Source organism: Ovis aries, chromosome 20 (genome assembly GCF_016772045.2).
Source record: "Ovis aries strain OAR_USU_Benz2616 breed Rambouillet chromosome 20, ARS-UI_Ramb_v3.0, whole genome shotgun sequence".
In the NCBI taxonomy this organism is placed as follows: Eukaryota; Metazoa; Chordata; class Mammalia; order Artiodactyla; family Bovidae; genus Ovis; species Ovis aries.
The window spans coordinates 12,977,116-12,993,864 of record NC_056073.1 but is presented as its reverse complement, the minus strand read 5'-3'; the positions used below and the strand labels follow the sequence as shown (position 1 = coordinate 12,993,864).

Here is a 16,749-nt window from a genome sequence, read left to right as displayed (position 1 = left end):
TCTTTTTTGTCTCACAGATCATCTCCAACTAGTTAGGGCTCAGTCCTCGTATACCTTCTCTTCTTATCCTCACTCACTCCCTAGTTGATTTCACCTAGTTGCATGGCTTTGATTATCACACACATGCTCATGACTCCCAACATGTATCTCCAGTTTTGACTTTTCTCTGAATTCCAGTTTTCACTGTTGAACTGCCTCCACTGTTTATCCAATGGGCACCTCAAACTCTTGGCATGTTCAAAACAAGACTTGCCAGTCTTCCTCTATCTCAGTAAAGAACCTAGCATTTTTTTTACTTGGTTTCTAAGGTGTGCGGATTGGTGACAGAGGGGCTGGTGGAAATATGTCCTCCTTGATTCCTTTTTTCTCACACTCCACATCCAATGCAGCTGCACATCACATTGGCTCAGATATTCAAAACTATATTCAGAATCTGACCAATTCTCACCAACTCCATCACTCCCACTCTAGCCCCCAAAGGCCCAGTCTCTCTTATACCATTGTATTTTCTAACTGGCTTTCTTCCTTCTGTCCTTGCACCCTAACAGCACGCCACCTCCAGCAGCAAGTCTGACCTTTTAAAAATACGTCAGATCATGTCATCTTGTACTCAAAATCCTCCTGTCACTTACCATCACACTCAGAACACAGGGTAAAGTTTTGACTATGGCCTGTAAGGCCTTATATCAACCGACCATTGATGATCTGTGAGCAGGTCAAACAAAGTACTTGAGCTCTCAGGACTTTTGTACTTGCTGTTTCCTCTAATAGAAATGCTCATCTCCAGGTATCTACATGCCTCCACCACTCACTTCATTTACGTCTCTGCTTTTAAATGGCAACTCCTCAGAGAAGCTTTCCCTGGTCACTGGCTCAAAACAGCCCCACCATCCCTATTTCTTACTTTACTTTTCTTCACAGCAGTAACCAGTACCTGTTGTTGTTTAGTTGCTAAGTTGTGTCTGACCTTTTTGTGACCATATGGACTATACCTTGCCAGGCTCCTCTGTCCAGATTCCCCAGGCAGGAATACTGGAGTGGGTTGCCATTTCCTTCTCCAGGATATCTTCCTGACCCAGAGGTCAAACTTGAGTCTTCTGCATTGCAGGCAGAGTCTTTACCACTGAGCCACCTGGGAAGCCCATGATCAGTACCTGAAAGTGAAAGTGAAGTCGTTCAGTCAAGTCCCCTCTTTACAACCCCATGAACTATATAGTCCATGGAATTCTCCAGGCCAGGATACTGGAGTGGGTAACCTTTCCCTTCTCCAGGGGATCTTCCTAACTCTGGGATCGAACCCAGATCTCCCACATTGCAGGCAGTCTCTTTACCAGCTGAGCTACCAGGGAAGCCCAAGAATACTGGAATGGGCAGCCTATCCTTTCTCCAGGGCATCTTCCTGACCTAGGAATTGAACCAGGATCTCCTGCATTGCAGGCGGATTTTTTACCAACTGAGCTATCATAGGAGCCCTTGACATATAGAGGGTTCTTGATAAACATTTGCTAAGAGAATGAAAGACTCCAATTCTAGTTCATCTAGTTCCTTGACTCACACTCAACAAGACCCCAAAAATATCTGAGTTCTCAATTATGTGAGTGTCACTTAGCTAGATGCTTCAATTCAGTTCAGTCACTCGCCATATCCAACTCTTTGTGACCCCATGGGCTGCAGCACGCTGGGCCTCCCTGTCCATTGCCAACACCCGGAGTTTACTCAAGCTCATGTCCATTGAGTCAATGATGCCATCCAACTCTCTCCTCCTGTCTTCCCCTTCTCCTCCCGCCTTCAATCTTTCCCAGCATCAGGGTCTTTTCCAATGAGTCAGGTGGCCAAAGTATTGGAGTTTCAGCTTCAGCATCAGTCCTTCCAATGAACATTCAGGACTGCTTTCCTTTAGGATGAACTGGTTGGCTCTCCTTGCAGTCCAAGGGACTCTCAAGTCTTCTCTAACACCAAAGTTCAAAAGCACCAAAGCTAGAGGCTTCAGTTCAGTTCAGTCGCTCAGTCGTGTCCGACTCTTTGTGACCCCATAAATCGCAGCATGCCAGGCCTCCCTGTCCATCACCAACTCCCGGAGTTCACTCAGATTCATGTCCATCGAGTCAGTGATGCCATCCAGCCATCTCATCCTCTGTTGTTCCCTTCTCCTCCTGACCCCAATCCCTCCCAGCATCAAAGTCTTTTCCAATGAGTCAACTCTTCCCATGAGGTGGCCAAAGTACTGGAGTTTCAGCTTTAGCATCATTCCTTGCAAAGAAATCCCAGGGCTGATCTCCTTCAGAATGGACTGGTTGGATCTCCTTGCAGTCCAAGGGACTCTCAAGAGTCTTCTCCAACACCACAGTTCAAAAGCATCAATTCTTCGGCGCTCAGCCTTCTTCACAGTCCAACTCTCACATCCATACCTGACTACTGGAAAAACCATAGCCTTGACTAGACGGACCTTAGTTGGCAAAGTAATGTCTCTGCTAGATGCTTAGAGCTTTAAAATTCTAAACCGTCCCTGACCGGAACTGTGACCTTTTGGGTGAGTAGTGATTGGGCGAAGTCTGTACAACCTGCCTGCCAGTGAGCAGTGCTAGCCCTTTGCCCTTTGCTAAGACTGGCAAACCGCTGAAAAGGAAAAACGCAGGCTGTATCCTGCCTTCCTTCTGACACGAAAAGTCCCACAGGTCATGGGCCTTTTTCAATGCCACGGGACCACCTTCTCAATCTGGTGCTAACCTGTGGAGATGCTCCACCTGTTAGGGAGCTGATCCCTGACGTGAGAGAGCATTGCGGCACTTAGCCTAGGGCAAAAGCTGGAAACAATGAGACAACCTTTATGTTTAGGTTCTTAACCACGTAGCTCGAGGATGTGAACACTGCTCTTACACGTTTAGAGTGAATAATTAGCTGTGAACTGCCCACTGAACGTCACACAATAGCGTTGCGCTAGCGCGCACGCGCAGCAGAGAGCGCCGCCACGCAGGCGCACTGCAGCCCGGAACCCCGCAAAGTCGGGCCTGGTTCCCCGCGGGCGAGCGGCGGACGGGCGCGCGCGCGCGCGCTTTTTGGGAGCGCGAAGAAGGGGGCGCGCACCATGGAGCAGCGGTTAGCTGAGTTCCGGGCGGCCCGGAAGCGAGCCGGGCTGGTGGCTGAACCCAGCACTTCGAGCCAGAGTACACAAACCTCGGGAGAGAAGACAGAAGCAGCTACGACTCCAAAAGCACCCTCAGGCTGGCTAAAACGGTTTCTGGCGTGGAAACCGAGGCCACCGAGTGCCCAGGCCCAGCCCAGCCTCGCTCAGGTGAGAGGAGGGAGGCCTTACCCCTAAGGCACCTGGCTTCTGAAACGCCGACGTGGCCTGTTGGGGCGACTCGGCCGAGGCTCCGCCCCGGCACCACGTGGTGGCCTGCAGGCGCCGCCCCCACGTCGTGGAACGGCCCGGCCCAGGCCACGCCCCCCGGGGCTGGAGAAGCCCGTGGACGGCGGAGGGCAGTCTATGGGGTTACAAAGAGTCAGACACGATTGAGGGACTAACACACTTTTCGCTAGCTGAGAGGGGCTGCTGGCGCCTCCCGCCGGCTCGGCGGCGGGGCCTCGCGGCCTCGCGTCTCCTGCCCCTTCCTGTTCTGCCCTGAAGAGTGACCTTGACATTTTCTTTACAGCCAGGGACCCATGCAGCTTCGGGAAGCTGAGGGTCTAGGGTCCCAGAAGAAATCACCTCTGCCCTTGTGTTATTCACAGCGAGTTGAGTGATCGTTGTGCCCTCAGTGGCTTTGGGAAACGGCTCCACAACCGTAGGGGCCACAGCCCTCTGCTAATGGAGGGGGAAAGGTCTAATTGGGTGCTGATGAGAAGTGGCGGTAATTAAAGCTTGATTTGATTTCGCATCTGGGCCACTTGCGGCCAGTCGCCCAAATAGCCTGCGCTTTAGAAATGGTGTTTGAACACAGAACTCGCAAAAGTGTGCTGACTGCCTATGGTGGCATGTGTTGTGTATCACTGTTGAAGTAGCCAAGCCTATTCAAGTTTAACAATTAATGTTTAAGGCGAAAACAATAGATTACTATGATAGCTTTTACAACCTATTGTGAGTGTGTTAGTCGTTCAGTCGTGCCCAGCTCCTTGCGATCCCATGGGCTGTAGCCTGTCAGTCTCCTCTGTTGATGGGATTCTCCATGCAAGAATACTGGAGTGGGTAGCCATTACCTTCTTCAGATGATCTTCCTGACCCAGGGATCCCACACAGGTCTCCTGCATTGCAGGTAGATTCTTTACTGTCTGAGCCACCAGGGAAGCCTTATTAGCTTTTGGTAATCTCTCATTCCTCTCTCTGTATCTTGGTTTTCACTCATGAGTAACGTGGCAAGGTGACTTGAGTGTGAGATTGGAGCATGCATGTGGGAACACAGGACAAAACATCAAGGGAAAATCTGTGAGGTGGTCATTTTACCTCCTAAGTGCAATAACGGAGAAGGCGATGGCACCCCACTCCAGTACTCTTGCCTGGAAAAACCCATGGAAAGAGGAGCCTGGTAGGCTGCAGTCCATGGGGTCTCGAAGAGTCGGACACGACTGAGCGACTTCCCTTTCACTTTTCACTTTCATGCATTGGAGAAGGAAATGGCATCCCACTCCAGTGTTCTTGCCTGGAGAATCCCAGGGATGGGGGAGCCTGGTGGGCTGCCGTCTATGAGGTCACACAGAGTCGAACACGACTGAAGTGACTTAGCAAGTGCAATAAGTGCCAGAAATTCCTTTTGAAAAGTAAAATGTGCCTTACTCCTCTTAAAATTTCCTAAGATCATCTATCATTGCACCACATCTGGTTATATGGAATTTTTTTTTTGTAATCAAGAACTTATTACTTAGTTTGAATTAGATATTATTCTCCATGACACACAGGGTTCCTACTGACTTGCAGAAAGAGTGTGCAGGGTTCAAACAATCCATTTCCTTGCATACAGTTTGTCTCAGGATGACTTTATTGTGGGTTAGAACTCACAGAGCACAATTGCTTAGGATTTTAGAATCCATTTCCTCTACCCCTTTTCCTCCCCACAGTTACAAAACATCTAGCCTACACAATGAGTTTTTGACTATGTCTCATTTCCAAAGGAATATGAGATCAGTGAGTTGAATCTAGAGGAGCTGAGCTTGGAGAAAATTTCCATTATTGAAAACCCCCAAGCTGATGGCCTGACAAAGGGATGAGAGGCAATGCTGTACCTCCTATGCTTCTTATCAGTTACTCTGTTTTTCATAAGGGACTTTGTCTAAAACTCATTTTCATTTACTCAGTATAATTCCTGAGTTTGCTCTGGTGTGAAATTATCACTAAATTGCTCCCCACCCCCCACCCCTGCCAATTTCTGATCTATCTTTACCTAATAATTTTGGTGGCACATAGTGGCTTGTCTGAGATTTCTTTATCCTTCTATTCGTAATTGCTTCTTTTTGCTGGCCATTGATACGGAGGCATCCACCTCCTCCTTCCCTCACTCTCGAATTTAGCTTGGGGAAAAGCATTTCCCCCAAATTAAATATTTCTTTCTGCATCAAGCTTCTACCACAGTGGGACAAAAATGCCTGTAATTTTTTTTTTTTTAATCCTGCCAAGCCCCCCCCCCCCCCCCACCTCCCTCCCCAGGCCCCCAGTGCACCATCTAGCCCCAGGGTCTATTGACCACACTCATCCTGCAACTCCTCCCCTCCAGGCCTTGGCTCAAGCTGGCCCACTGTTCAAATGCCCTCTTACTTTGGCATGACCTAGCCAGGCACGGAGAAGGGGATGGCACCCCACTCCAGTACTCTTGCCTGGAAAATCCCATGGACGGAGGAGCCTGGTAGGTTGCAGTCCATAGGGTCTCAAAGAGACGGACACAACTTCACTTTCACTTTCACTTTCGCTTTCATATTGGAGAAGGAAATGGCAGCCCACTTCAGTGTTCTTGCCTGGAGAATCCGAGGAACGGGGGGCCTGGTGGGCTGCCATCTATGGGGTCGCGCAGAATCGGACACGACTGAAGCGACTTAGCAACAGCAGCAGCAGCAGCAGCAGCCAGGCACAGGCTTTGCATCACCCCTTCAGATCCAGGAGTCATCTCTCAAGTTCTCCCTTTTTCCCACCAGCATTCATTCACTCAGTCACGTGCCCACTACGTTCCAGCTGCTGTCCTGAGTCCCAGGAGACAGTGCAATAAAGACAAGGCCCTGTTCTCACAGAACTTGCTTTTGAGTTGAAAGAAAAGAATGATGAGTGCTACAGAAGGGAGGAAAATCCAGCATGCTGTGATAGTGAATCCGGGGTGAGGGATGCAGAGTGTCACTTTAAATTGGGTGGGCAGGGAGAACCTCATAGAGGAAGTGACCTTATCATTTTTCTTAAGAAGGAGCCACTCTTGAGAAACCTGGGACAAGGACAAGGGCCCACATGGTGACATTTTTGCTGAGGTTTGTGGAAGAGGGAGCCAGCCAGGTGGTGTGAGGGGAAAGGGCTTTCCTCTCAGAGGGAACCACAAGGGCAAAGGCTCTGAGGTGGGAAGCACTTTGGTATTCTGGGAATGGAAGTCCCTTCCCTAAACTGCACCATATATGCTGTGGTGCCTGTGGTGGCCACAAACACTTTCACACACAGCTTTTACAGTAGCAGGTGCACTGGTTGGAGGCATCTCTGGAGCCCTGCTCTCCTTTGTTTGTTCCCTTTGCCAGTTTAACACCCCTACCCCTACCTCATCTCCTTCTAGCTCTCTAATCCTTCCCCTTAGCATCTCCCATGAAGGCCCCTAGTTAAGTAAAAAGGGCTTTAAAGGGAGATCATCCTAGGATCCTGGACCAACCTCATCTCTGCCCATCACCAGCCATGTGACTTTAGGGGAGTTCCTTGCATCTCCTTATCAGTGTCTCCTTATCAGTAAATTGGGACTAATAAGACCTGCCTCCTGGGTCACAGGAAGTTACTCAGTAAATGGTGGCCATAGCATTATTCTTATTAGTGTTCCTTTAATAATAAAATAAATTCAGTTTACTGTGAATTTCAAGTTGTGCACATTCAAGACGCTTTCTGTATCCATCGTCCATCATTTCTCTCTGATCTCCTTGTCACCAGCCTCATCTCTGCCTAGTCCTCTCTTATTGGGCCTCCTGCATGAGCTATTAACAGTTTACTCTGTTCTTCTCTTGCAGCTCATTCTCTGCCTGACATCCGGAGTAGTCTTAAATATTAATCAGATTGTATGCGTTCCCTGCTAAGACCATCAGTGACTTCCCTATTGTGCACACTGGTTGAATCTGAAAGTGACATTTATTTATTTAATAAATGTATGTAGAGGGGGTGGGGAGTGTAGCTGATTATATGTCAAAGAACTTTCCAATCTAATGGAAAGGTAATAATTGCAACGCATGCTAAGTCACTTCAGTCGCATCTGACTTTTTGCAACCCTATAGATTGTAGCCCTCCAGGCACCTCTGTCCATGAGATTCTCCAGGCAAGAATACTGGAGTGGGTTGCCATTTTCTCCTCCAGGGGATCTTTCCAACCCAGGGTTGATACTAAAAACAACAACAACAACCAAAGGTCTAACAATATAGAATTGCTAAAGCAACATGAATCAGATGACCTATATACTTTTTGGAGATCAGATAACGGTTTTGGTACCTTTTAAGTTGCCACGTGAAGAATATGGGATATAACTGAATAAATGAACTAAGTCTGCTCTGTACAGAAAACTTATGTGTGCAGTGCTGTTTGGCTCTGGAGACACCAAAAGATAATCAGCAACAGTAGGGTGACCTCATGCAACAACTAGGGACACGTGATCTGTATTAAAAGAGAGACGCTTGAATGACAAACAGTTTGGTACTCAGTGAGAAAGAGGCAATTAGAGCTCTGGGAGGCAGAGGGGCACCCTGCTTGATGGCCCCAGAGGTCAGGGTATACATAGTTCACCAGCCATGCTTGCCTGGAGAGAGCAAGTTCCTGAGAAATGGAGAGGAATATTCCTGGCCACAGATGGGCAATGTCTTTGGGTTGTAAGACCAGAGGATTCATTTCTAGAGCAACAGATTGTGGATCATGTTGTTCAGGAAACTTTTTACAACATTATTTTACAAACTGCAAATCATGACTCATTTGTGGGTAGTGAAAAAAATTTTAAAGGTCTTATCTTAAATTAACTAAATGGAATTTTAAAAATAGAATAGAAAACCAAAGCTTCATATGTAATCAAAGTGTTGATATGTGAAGACTTTTTTCCTGATACACACACATATATATACACCATATATATTTTTGGGGGGGGGAGGGGTTTGCAGTACAAAATGTATTTTTTATTGTGGGTCATACCCAAAAAAGTTTAGAAAATACTGGACTGGAGACCAAACTCGAAAAAGCTCCTTAAATACCTCTGTCTCCCATTACAGCCAGCACAGGGGCCTGTGTTCTGGCACTTCTGTCTTTTGAGAGAATGCAAGGCCTTGGATTCCAGCCCAAGGAGTTTAAAATTTAACTGGTAGGCATTAAAAATGTGTCAAAGGTTTGTGAGCAGAAGGTTGATGGATGTTGTGGCAGATTTATTTAGCAGCTGTAAATGGTTTGGTGTGGGGAGAGAAGGGTTAGGAGGAGGGGAGTCCAGTTAGGAAACCCTGGGGCCGTATACGATGGTCACGGGATGGAAAGGTTGTGGCTTTTTTTTTTAACGTGTAGGATAGTCCTCATTTTAGAATCATGCCACTCAACAACATTTTAGCTCATCTAATCCAGTCAACAAACATATATTGATTCTGTGTGTGAAGCGTGTGCCCGGCTGCTGCCTTATCAGTTACAAGGAGTTACTGGAGGGGCTACATTAGCTCCTGTTAGCAGCAGACTAATCTGATGAAATGTCTGCCTCAGATGGGAATCCACCTGAACGCTGTAAGGTTTTCATCAAGTCACATTTCACTGATCAGTTTTGATTCAGAGCAGGATGCATGAGAGCTCTTGGGAGATAGTTGTCTTAGAGAGCAGGGCAGGAAAAACAGACACCAATGAGGGGGAAGCCTTCCCACGCAAGGACAGCTGCCTCTCCAGATGGGTTTTGATCCTCTCGGCCACACTGCCCGTCATTCTTTCTTTGGTTTGTTTGTGTGTCCTAGGGAGCAGCTGGGCCTGGGGGCCTCGAGTCACAGCCACCACCGAGTCCAGCCGAAGCCACACCACCGCCACGGCCCCCGCCGCCTCAGCCCCTGACCCCGAGGGACCGGTCTCTCCTCACCAGCATCACCTTGTTGAAGGTGCTCCTCTGGTTGGTCCTGCTGGGCCTGTTTGTGGAACTGGAATTTGGCCTGGCCTATTTTGTCCTGTCCCTGTTCTACTGGATGTATGTGGGGATGCGAGGCCCCGAGGAGAAGACGCAGGGAGAGAAAAGTGCCTACTCCGTGTTCAACCCGGGCTGCGAGGCAATCCAGGGAAGCCTGACCGCCGAGCAGCTGGAGCGCGAGCTGCACCTGAGGCCTCTGCCGCGGAGATAGGACCAGACCAGTGGTGGGCCCCCCAGAGCCCTCGCACCCCCTGGCTTTGACTGAGGACAGCTTGCGGGTCAGGTCTGTGACCCCACAATTCCACACTTCACCTAACCTCCTGCTACAGTTTTATCTCAGAACTTCTTTTTCATTTTGGTGAAACTCCTGGAAAGACACTCACTGTGGGTCTGATGCAGTTTATAAAAATTACACACTCAAGACAGGAGACCTGTTTGTCTCTTTATTTGAGAGAAGTGATTCTTAGAACACTAGGAGGGCTTTGGGGAGATAACTGTTGAAAATATTGAGCTGTTTGAAGTAATGGTTTGGTACATCAGAGCTATCTGTTAAAAGTAAATATTTCCTTTAAGTCTTTTTTTTAGAATTAGTTACAGTAAGTCCCTTGCATACATACATGACTTCTGTTCCAAGAGTGCATTTGTAAGTCCAGTTTGTTCCAAGTCCAACACAGTTAGCCTAGGTACCCAACTAACCCAATTGACTATATAGTACTGTACTTTAATAGGTTTATAATACTTTTCACACAAATAATACATAAAAAGTAAAACATTTTAAATCTTACGGTACAGTAAGAAAAAGTACAATAAGTACAGTGAGAAGGTACTTGAAAAGTACAGTAGTATGGCACAACAGCTGGCATACAGGGGCTGGCATCAAGTGAATGGGCAGGAAGCGTCACTGACTGGAGGAGAGAGAAGTGGGAGACGGCAGAGCTGAGGGATCATCAGCGACAGGAGATGGAGGGCAAGCTGCAGTGTCACTCGCGCCTGACGTTGACGTCACAGGTTCTGGCTCTGCTGGATTCAGTTCCACCTATCCTCTTGAAAACACAGTCTTAGTGGTGTCTGAGTTCTTTTCTTCTTGCCATAATGACTTGGCAGCACTGGGTTGCATTCTGAACGGCTGCTGCAAACTTTGTGAACTATTCTACATTCAGGGCCGGTGCCTCAGAAACCTAACAGGGCCTCTCAAAGAAAACCCCTTTACTATTTCCTGCATCACGAACCTCTTCAGTTCTTCAGTTCCTTCTTCCTCTTGTCTCTCTTTGTGCTTTCTCTGGGCTTCCAGCTCCTTCAGGTCTTCACTAGTAAATTCTTCATGTTGCATAGCAACGAGTTCAATGCAGTTGTCCTCTTGCAGATCTAGCTTGAAATAAAGAAACTATACTACTGTGCTTATACAATACTGTACAGAAAAGTACACAGAAGCACAACCGCTTGTCGAGGATGGACATACATGACAATATACGCCAGACACGTGAAGTGACTTGGGAGACTGAACTTGCAAACACACACTCACATCTTTGAAAGTTCACAACTTGAAGGTCCGTATGCAGGAGACTTACTATAATTAATTTGTAATTGACACATTTGATTTACACTTATTAATAGTTTCAGTTGTACAGCAGAGTGATTCAATTACATATATATGTGCATGCATGCATTCTAGGTCACTTCATTCTTGTCTGACTCCGCAACTCTATGGACCGTCACCCACCAGGCTCCTCTGTCCATAGGATTCTCCAGGCAAGAATACTGGAGTGGGTTGCCATACCCTCCTTCAGGGAATCTTCCTGACCTAGGGATTTAACCTGCCTCTCTTACGTCTCCTGCATTGGCAGGCAGGTTCTTTTTATCACTAGTACCACCTGGGAAGCCTATATATATATATGTATGTGTGTATATATATATATATATGTATATATATATATATATATAGTCTTTCAGATTCCTTTCCCATATAGGTTACTACAAAATATGGAGTATAATTCTCTGCTCTGTACAGTAGGTCCTTATTTATTATCTGTTTTATGTGTAGTAGTATGTATCTGCTAATCCAAAATTCCTACTTTTTACCTCCCCCCCAACTTTCCCCTTTTAACCATATATTTGTTTCCTATGCCTATGAGTCTGTTTCTGTTTTGTAAATAAGTTTATTTGTATTGTTTTTCAGACTCCACATATAAGTGATATCATATGATATTTGTCTCTCTCTGACTCATTTCACTTAGTGTGATAATCTCTAGGTCCATCCATGTTGCTGCAAATGGCATTATTTTTTTCTTTTTTACGGCTGAGTAATATTCCATTTTCTGTTTATATTACATCTTCTTTATTCACCTGTCAGTGGACATTTAGGTTGCTCCCTTGTCTTGGCTATTGGAAATAGTGCTGCACTGAACATTGGTGCCCATGGATCTTTCCAAATTGTTATTTCCCCTGGATATATGCTTAGGAGTGGGGTTGCAGGATCACATGGTAACTGTATTTCTAGTTTTTTAAGGAATCTCCGTATTCTCTGTAGTGGCGGTACCAGTTTACATTTCCCCCAACATTGTAAGAGGGTTCCCATTTCTCTACAACTTCTCCAACATTTATTATTTGTAGACTTTTTGTTGATGGCCACTCTGACTAGTGTGAGGTGATACCTCATTGTACTTTTGATTTGCATTTCTCTAATAATGAGCAGTGTTGAACATCTTTTCATGTGTCATTTGGCCATCTGTATATCTTCTTTGGAGAAATGTCTTTTTAGATCTTCTGCCCCTTTTTTGTTTGAGTTTTTTTGTTTTTTCAATTGAGCTGTATGAGCTGTTTGCATATTCTGGAGGTTAATCCTCTGTGAAAAATGCTATTGGTAATTTGATAGGGATTGCACTGAGTCTGTAGATTACTTTGGATAGTAATATCATTTTTGACAATATTGACTCTTCCAGTCCAGAAACAGTGTATCTGTCCATCTATTTGTGTTATCTTTGATTTCTTTGATCATTTTCTTAAAGTTTTCTGAGTACAAGTCTTTCATCTCCTTTAGTTCAGTTCAGTCGCTCAGTCATGTCCGACTCTGTGACCCCATGAATCGCAGCATGCCAGGCCTCCCTGTCCATCACCAACTCCCGGAGTATACTCAAACTCATGTCCATTGAGTCGGTGATGCCATCCAGCCATCTCATCCTCTGTCGTCCCCTTCTCCTCTTGCCCCCAACGCCTCCCAGCATCAGAGTCTTTTTCAATGAGTCAACTCTTCGCATAAGGTGGCCAAAGTATTGGAGTTTCAGCTTTAGCATCAGTCCTTCCAATGAACACCCAGGACTGATCTTCTTTAGAATGGACTGGTTGGATCTCCTTGCAGTCCAAGGGACTCTCAAGAGTCTTCTCCAACACCACAGTTCAAAAGCATCAATTCTTCAGCACTCAGCTTTCTTCACAGTCCAACTCTCACATCCATACATGACCACTGGAAAACCATAGCCTTGACTAGATGGACCTTTGTTGGCAAAGTAATGTCTCTGCTTTTTAATATGCTGTCTAGGTTGGTCATAACTTTCCTTCCAAGGAGTAAGTGTCTTTTAATTTCATGGCTGCAATCACCATCTGCAGTGATTTTGGAGCCCCAAAACATAAAGTCTGACACTGTTTCCACTGTTGCCTCATCTATTTCCCATGAAGTGATGGGACCGGATGCCATGATCTTCGGTTTCTGAATGTTGAGCTTTAAGCCAACTTTTTCACTCTCCTCTTTCACTTTCATCAAGAGGCTTTTGAGTTCCTCTTCACTTTCTGCCATAAGGGTGGTGTCATCTGCATATCTGAGGTTATTGATATTTCTCCTGGCAATCTTGATTCCAGCTTGTGCTTCTTCCAGCCCAGCGTTTCTCTACATGTACTCTGCCTATAAGTTAAACAAGCAGGGTGACAGTATACAGCCTTGACGTACTCCTTTTCCTATTTGGAACTAGTCTTGTTCCATGTCCAGTTCTAACTGTTGCTTCCTGACCTGCATATAGGTTTCTCAAGAGGCAGGTCAGGTGGTCTGGTATTCCCATCTCTTTTAGAATTTTCCACAGTTTATTGTGATCCACACAGTCAAAGGCTTTGGCATAGTCAGTGTAGCAGAAATAGATGTTTTTCTGGAACTCTCTTGCTTTTTCGATGATCCAGTGGATGTTGGCAATTTGATCTCTGGTTCCTCTGCCTTTTCTAAAACCAGCTTGAACATCTGGAAGTTCACAGTTCACGTATTGCTGAAGCCTGACTTGGAGAATTTTGAGCATTACTTTACTAGAGTGTGAGATGAGTGCAATTGTGTGGTAGTTTGAGCATTCTTTGGCATTGCCTTTCTTTGGGATTGGAATGAAAACTGACCTTTTCCAGTCCTGTGGCCACTGCTGAGTTTTCCAAATTTGCTGGCATCTTGAGTGCAGCGTTTTCACAGCATCATCTTCCAGGATTTGAAAGAGCTCAGCTGGGATCCATCACCTCCACTAGCTTAGCCATTCATCTCCTTGGATAGGTGTATTCTGAGGTATTTTGTTCTATTTGATGTGATGACAAGTAGGATTGTTGCCTTCATTTCTCTTTCTGATCTTTCATTGTCAGAGAATAGGAATGCAGGAGATTTCTGTGAATTACTTTTGTATCCTGTATCTTTACTAGAGTCATTGATGAGCACTAGTAGGTTTCTGGTAGCATCTTTAGGATTTTCTGTGTAGAGTATCACGTCATCTGCAAACAGTAATTATTTCTTTTTCGAGTTGGATTCCTTTTATCTCCTTTTGTTCTCTGTTTGCCCTCTCTTCTTGCTCTGTTGGTCGCTTGGCCTGAGATGTTTCAGCACTGGAGCCTACAGGCTTTTGGTTTGGGCCAAGTCTTGGTGCCAAAATAGTGGCCTCCAGGAGAGCTCATGCCGATGAATATTCCCTGGTACCTCCACCACCAGACTCCCTGTACCCACAGTAAGCCATGGCTGCCCCATCCTCATGCTACCTCCTCAGGAGACCCTCCAAGATCAACAGGTGGCTCTGGCCCAGGCTCCTATGATGTCACTGCCTTCACCTTGGGTTCTAGTACGAGATACTGTGTGCACTCTCCAAGAGTGGAGTCCCTGTTTCACCCAGTCCTGTGGACTCCTACCACAAGCCCCACTGGCCTTCAAAGCCAGGTAGTCTGGGGGCTCCTCATGGTACTTGACCTTTAGACTGGGGAGCCTGGCTTGGGACTCAGAGCTTTCACTCCTGTGGGAGAACTTCTATGATATAATTATTCTCCAGTTTGCAGGTTGCCCACTTGGGGGGTGTGGGATTTGATTATATTGCAAATGCACCCGTTCTACCGTCTCATGGTTTCTTCCATGTGTCTTTGGATGTAGAAAATCTTTTTATTTTTTTGTAGCTTCCAGTCTTCCTTTTTTTTTTTGCAGGGTGGGGGCGGGGGGCACTTCCCTGATAGCTCAGTTGGTAAAGAATCTGCCTGCAATGCAGGAGACCTCAGTTTGATTCCTGGATCAGGAAGATCCCCTGGAGAAGGGATAGGCTACCCACTCCAGTATTCTTGGGATTCCCTGGTGACTCAGCTGGTAAAGAATCTGCCTGCAGTGTGGGAGGCCTGGAGAATCCCATGGACTATACAGTCCATGGGGTCGCAAAGAGTCCGACACGACTGAGCGACTTTCACTTTCAGTCTTTTATTGATAATTGCTCAGCAGTTTTGAGTTTGGCGTACTCGTGAGAGGAGGTGAGCTCAAGGCCTTCCTACTCTGCCATTGTGTCTCTAAGTCCTTTCATATAATTTTTACAGCATTTTTTCCTCTGGAAAGTTGAAGTTGGAAGTTTTGGGAATTTTCTTGTTTTGGGTTTCCCCGCCCCTCCCTTTCTGCTGTCTGTCTTGCCTTTTTGGTTATTAATGCTGTTGAAACATCTGCTTCTCAGAAACAGACTCCCATTTGCCCATCACTATTTTTTATACTCCTCAGTTATTCTACCTCCACGCAGTGAAGGAAGAATAGAGAAGACAGTGTTCTAAGTGACAGGTGTGGGGAGAGACTTCACAAAATCAAAAATACTGGGAGATTTGATAAATGGTTATTAATGATGAATCTAGCAAGAAAAAATTCTTGAGTACGCACAAAGGGAAGCTCTGGAAGTGGAACTCCTGCCTTACTGGCTGCTTGGGTTGTTTCTTATATTCTAAAGACTCAAGAGTGAATGATGACTTTGGCTGTGGGCCTCTGGTGGGAAATTATGTAAATCGTAGTAATCAGCCATACTCTGTGTTCTGGCCTTTTCCAGGGTGAACTTACAGCCGGGGCTCATTAAAATTGGGCGAAGCAAACCATTGAATAGTTTTGTTTTTTGTTTTTTTTTTTAACACAAATCATACTGATTAGTAAGAGGACTCAAGCTTGAAAGCAATAGTTTTTTCTAAACTTCAGATTTTAAGCAATTAATGTCTCCTTGGTAGGTTTTCAACTTCAGGATTTAGTTATTCTTACATTGGGGCAGTAACATTAATATCCAGATGTTACTAAATAATGGAGGTCTATTTTCTTTGTGGGATCTTAGTGCCCCAACCAGGGGTGCCAAACCCACACCCCCTGCATTGGAAGGATAATTAAACACTCGACTGCCAGGGAAGTCCTGTAGGTCTGTTTTCTTTTTTTTAATTCTTGCCTGATTTACTTATAGCAAAATCCTAATTTAAATTCAACTTTTGTTCATTGAATTCCAACACTCTACTAAGTACCTGCGATAGAATAATGAAATAAGCAGGTGTTTTCCCAGTTCTTGGAGCATTCAGTCTAACTGGAAATAGGGTGGTAGACAAAATAAAACAAGCAAGGCCAATAATCGAGTGAGATAAGTTTTAGTTGTAGGAGTGTAGAGCAGATATTCTCATGAATCACACCTAGTAGACAACCCCATGTGTTATATTCAGTAGGTCCTTTTTGATTATTTGATATATATTTGGCTTCCCAGGTGGCTCAGTGATAAGGAATCTGCCTGCCAATGCAGGAGACCTGAGTTCGATCCCAGGTTGGGAAATGGCAACCCACTTGCCTGCGGAATCCCATGGACAGAGGAGCCTGGTGGGATAGTCTGTGGGACTGCAAAGTTGGACACGACTTAGCAACTAAACAACAACAAACCCCGTGTGTTATATTTAGTAGGTCCTTTTTGATTACCTATTTGATAAATGTTAGTGTGTATATTTGGAGTAGGCAATGGCACTCCACTCCAGTACTCTTGCCTGGAAAATCCCATGGATGGAGGAGCCTGGTAGGCTGCAGTCCATGGGGTCACTAAGAGTTGGGCATGACTGAGTGACTTCACTTTCGCTTTTCACTTTCATGCATTGGAGAAGGAAATGGCAACCCACTCCAGTGTTCTTTCCTTGAGAATCCCAGGGATGGGGGAGCCTGGTGGGCTGCCATCTATGGGGTCACACCGAGTCGGACATGACT

At 45.8% G+C, this 16,749-nt stretch overlaps 1 protein-coding gene across 1 annotated transcript; it reads left to right on the top strand.

The window, feature by feature from the left end:
* Positions 1 to 2,998: 2,998 nt before the first annotated feature.
* SAYSD1 (SAYSVFN motif domain containing 1) lies at positions 2,999 to 15,628 on the top strand. Its single transcript, XM_004018796.6, has 2 exons — positions 2,999 to 3,292; positions 9,124 to 15,628. Exons 1-2 carry the CDS (start codon positions 3,086 to 3,088, stop codon positions 9,496 to 9,498), a joined length of 582 nt encoding a protein of 193 aa, XP_004018845.1. The 5' UTR covers positions 2,999 to 3,085; the 3' UTR covers positions 9,499 to 15,628.
* The last annotated feature ends 1,121 nt before the right edge of the window (positions 15,629 to 16,749 follow it).

Coding starts and splice junctions, on each gene's coding strand:
- SAYSD1 (XM_004018796.6), top strand. CDS start 3,086: ATGGAGCAGCGGTTAGCTGAGTTCCGGGCGGCCCGGAAGCGAGCCGGG. Junction 3,293..9,123: donor CCCAGCCCAGCCTCGCTCAG/GTGAGAGGAGGG, acceptor TGTGTGTCCTAG/GGAGCAGCTGGGCCTGGGGG.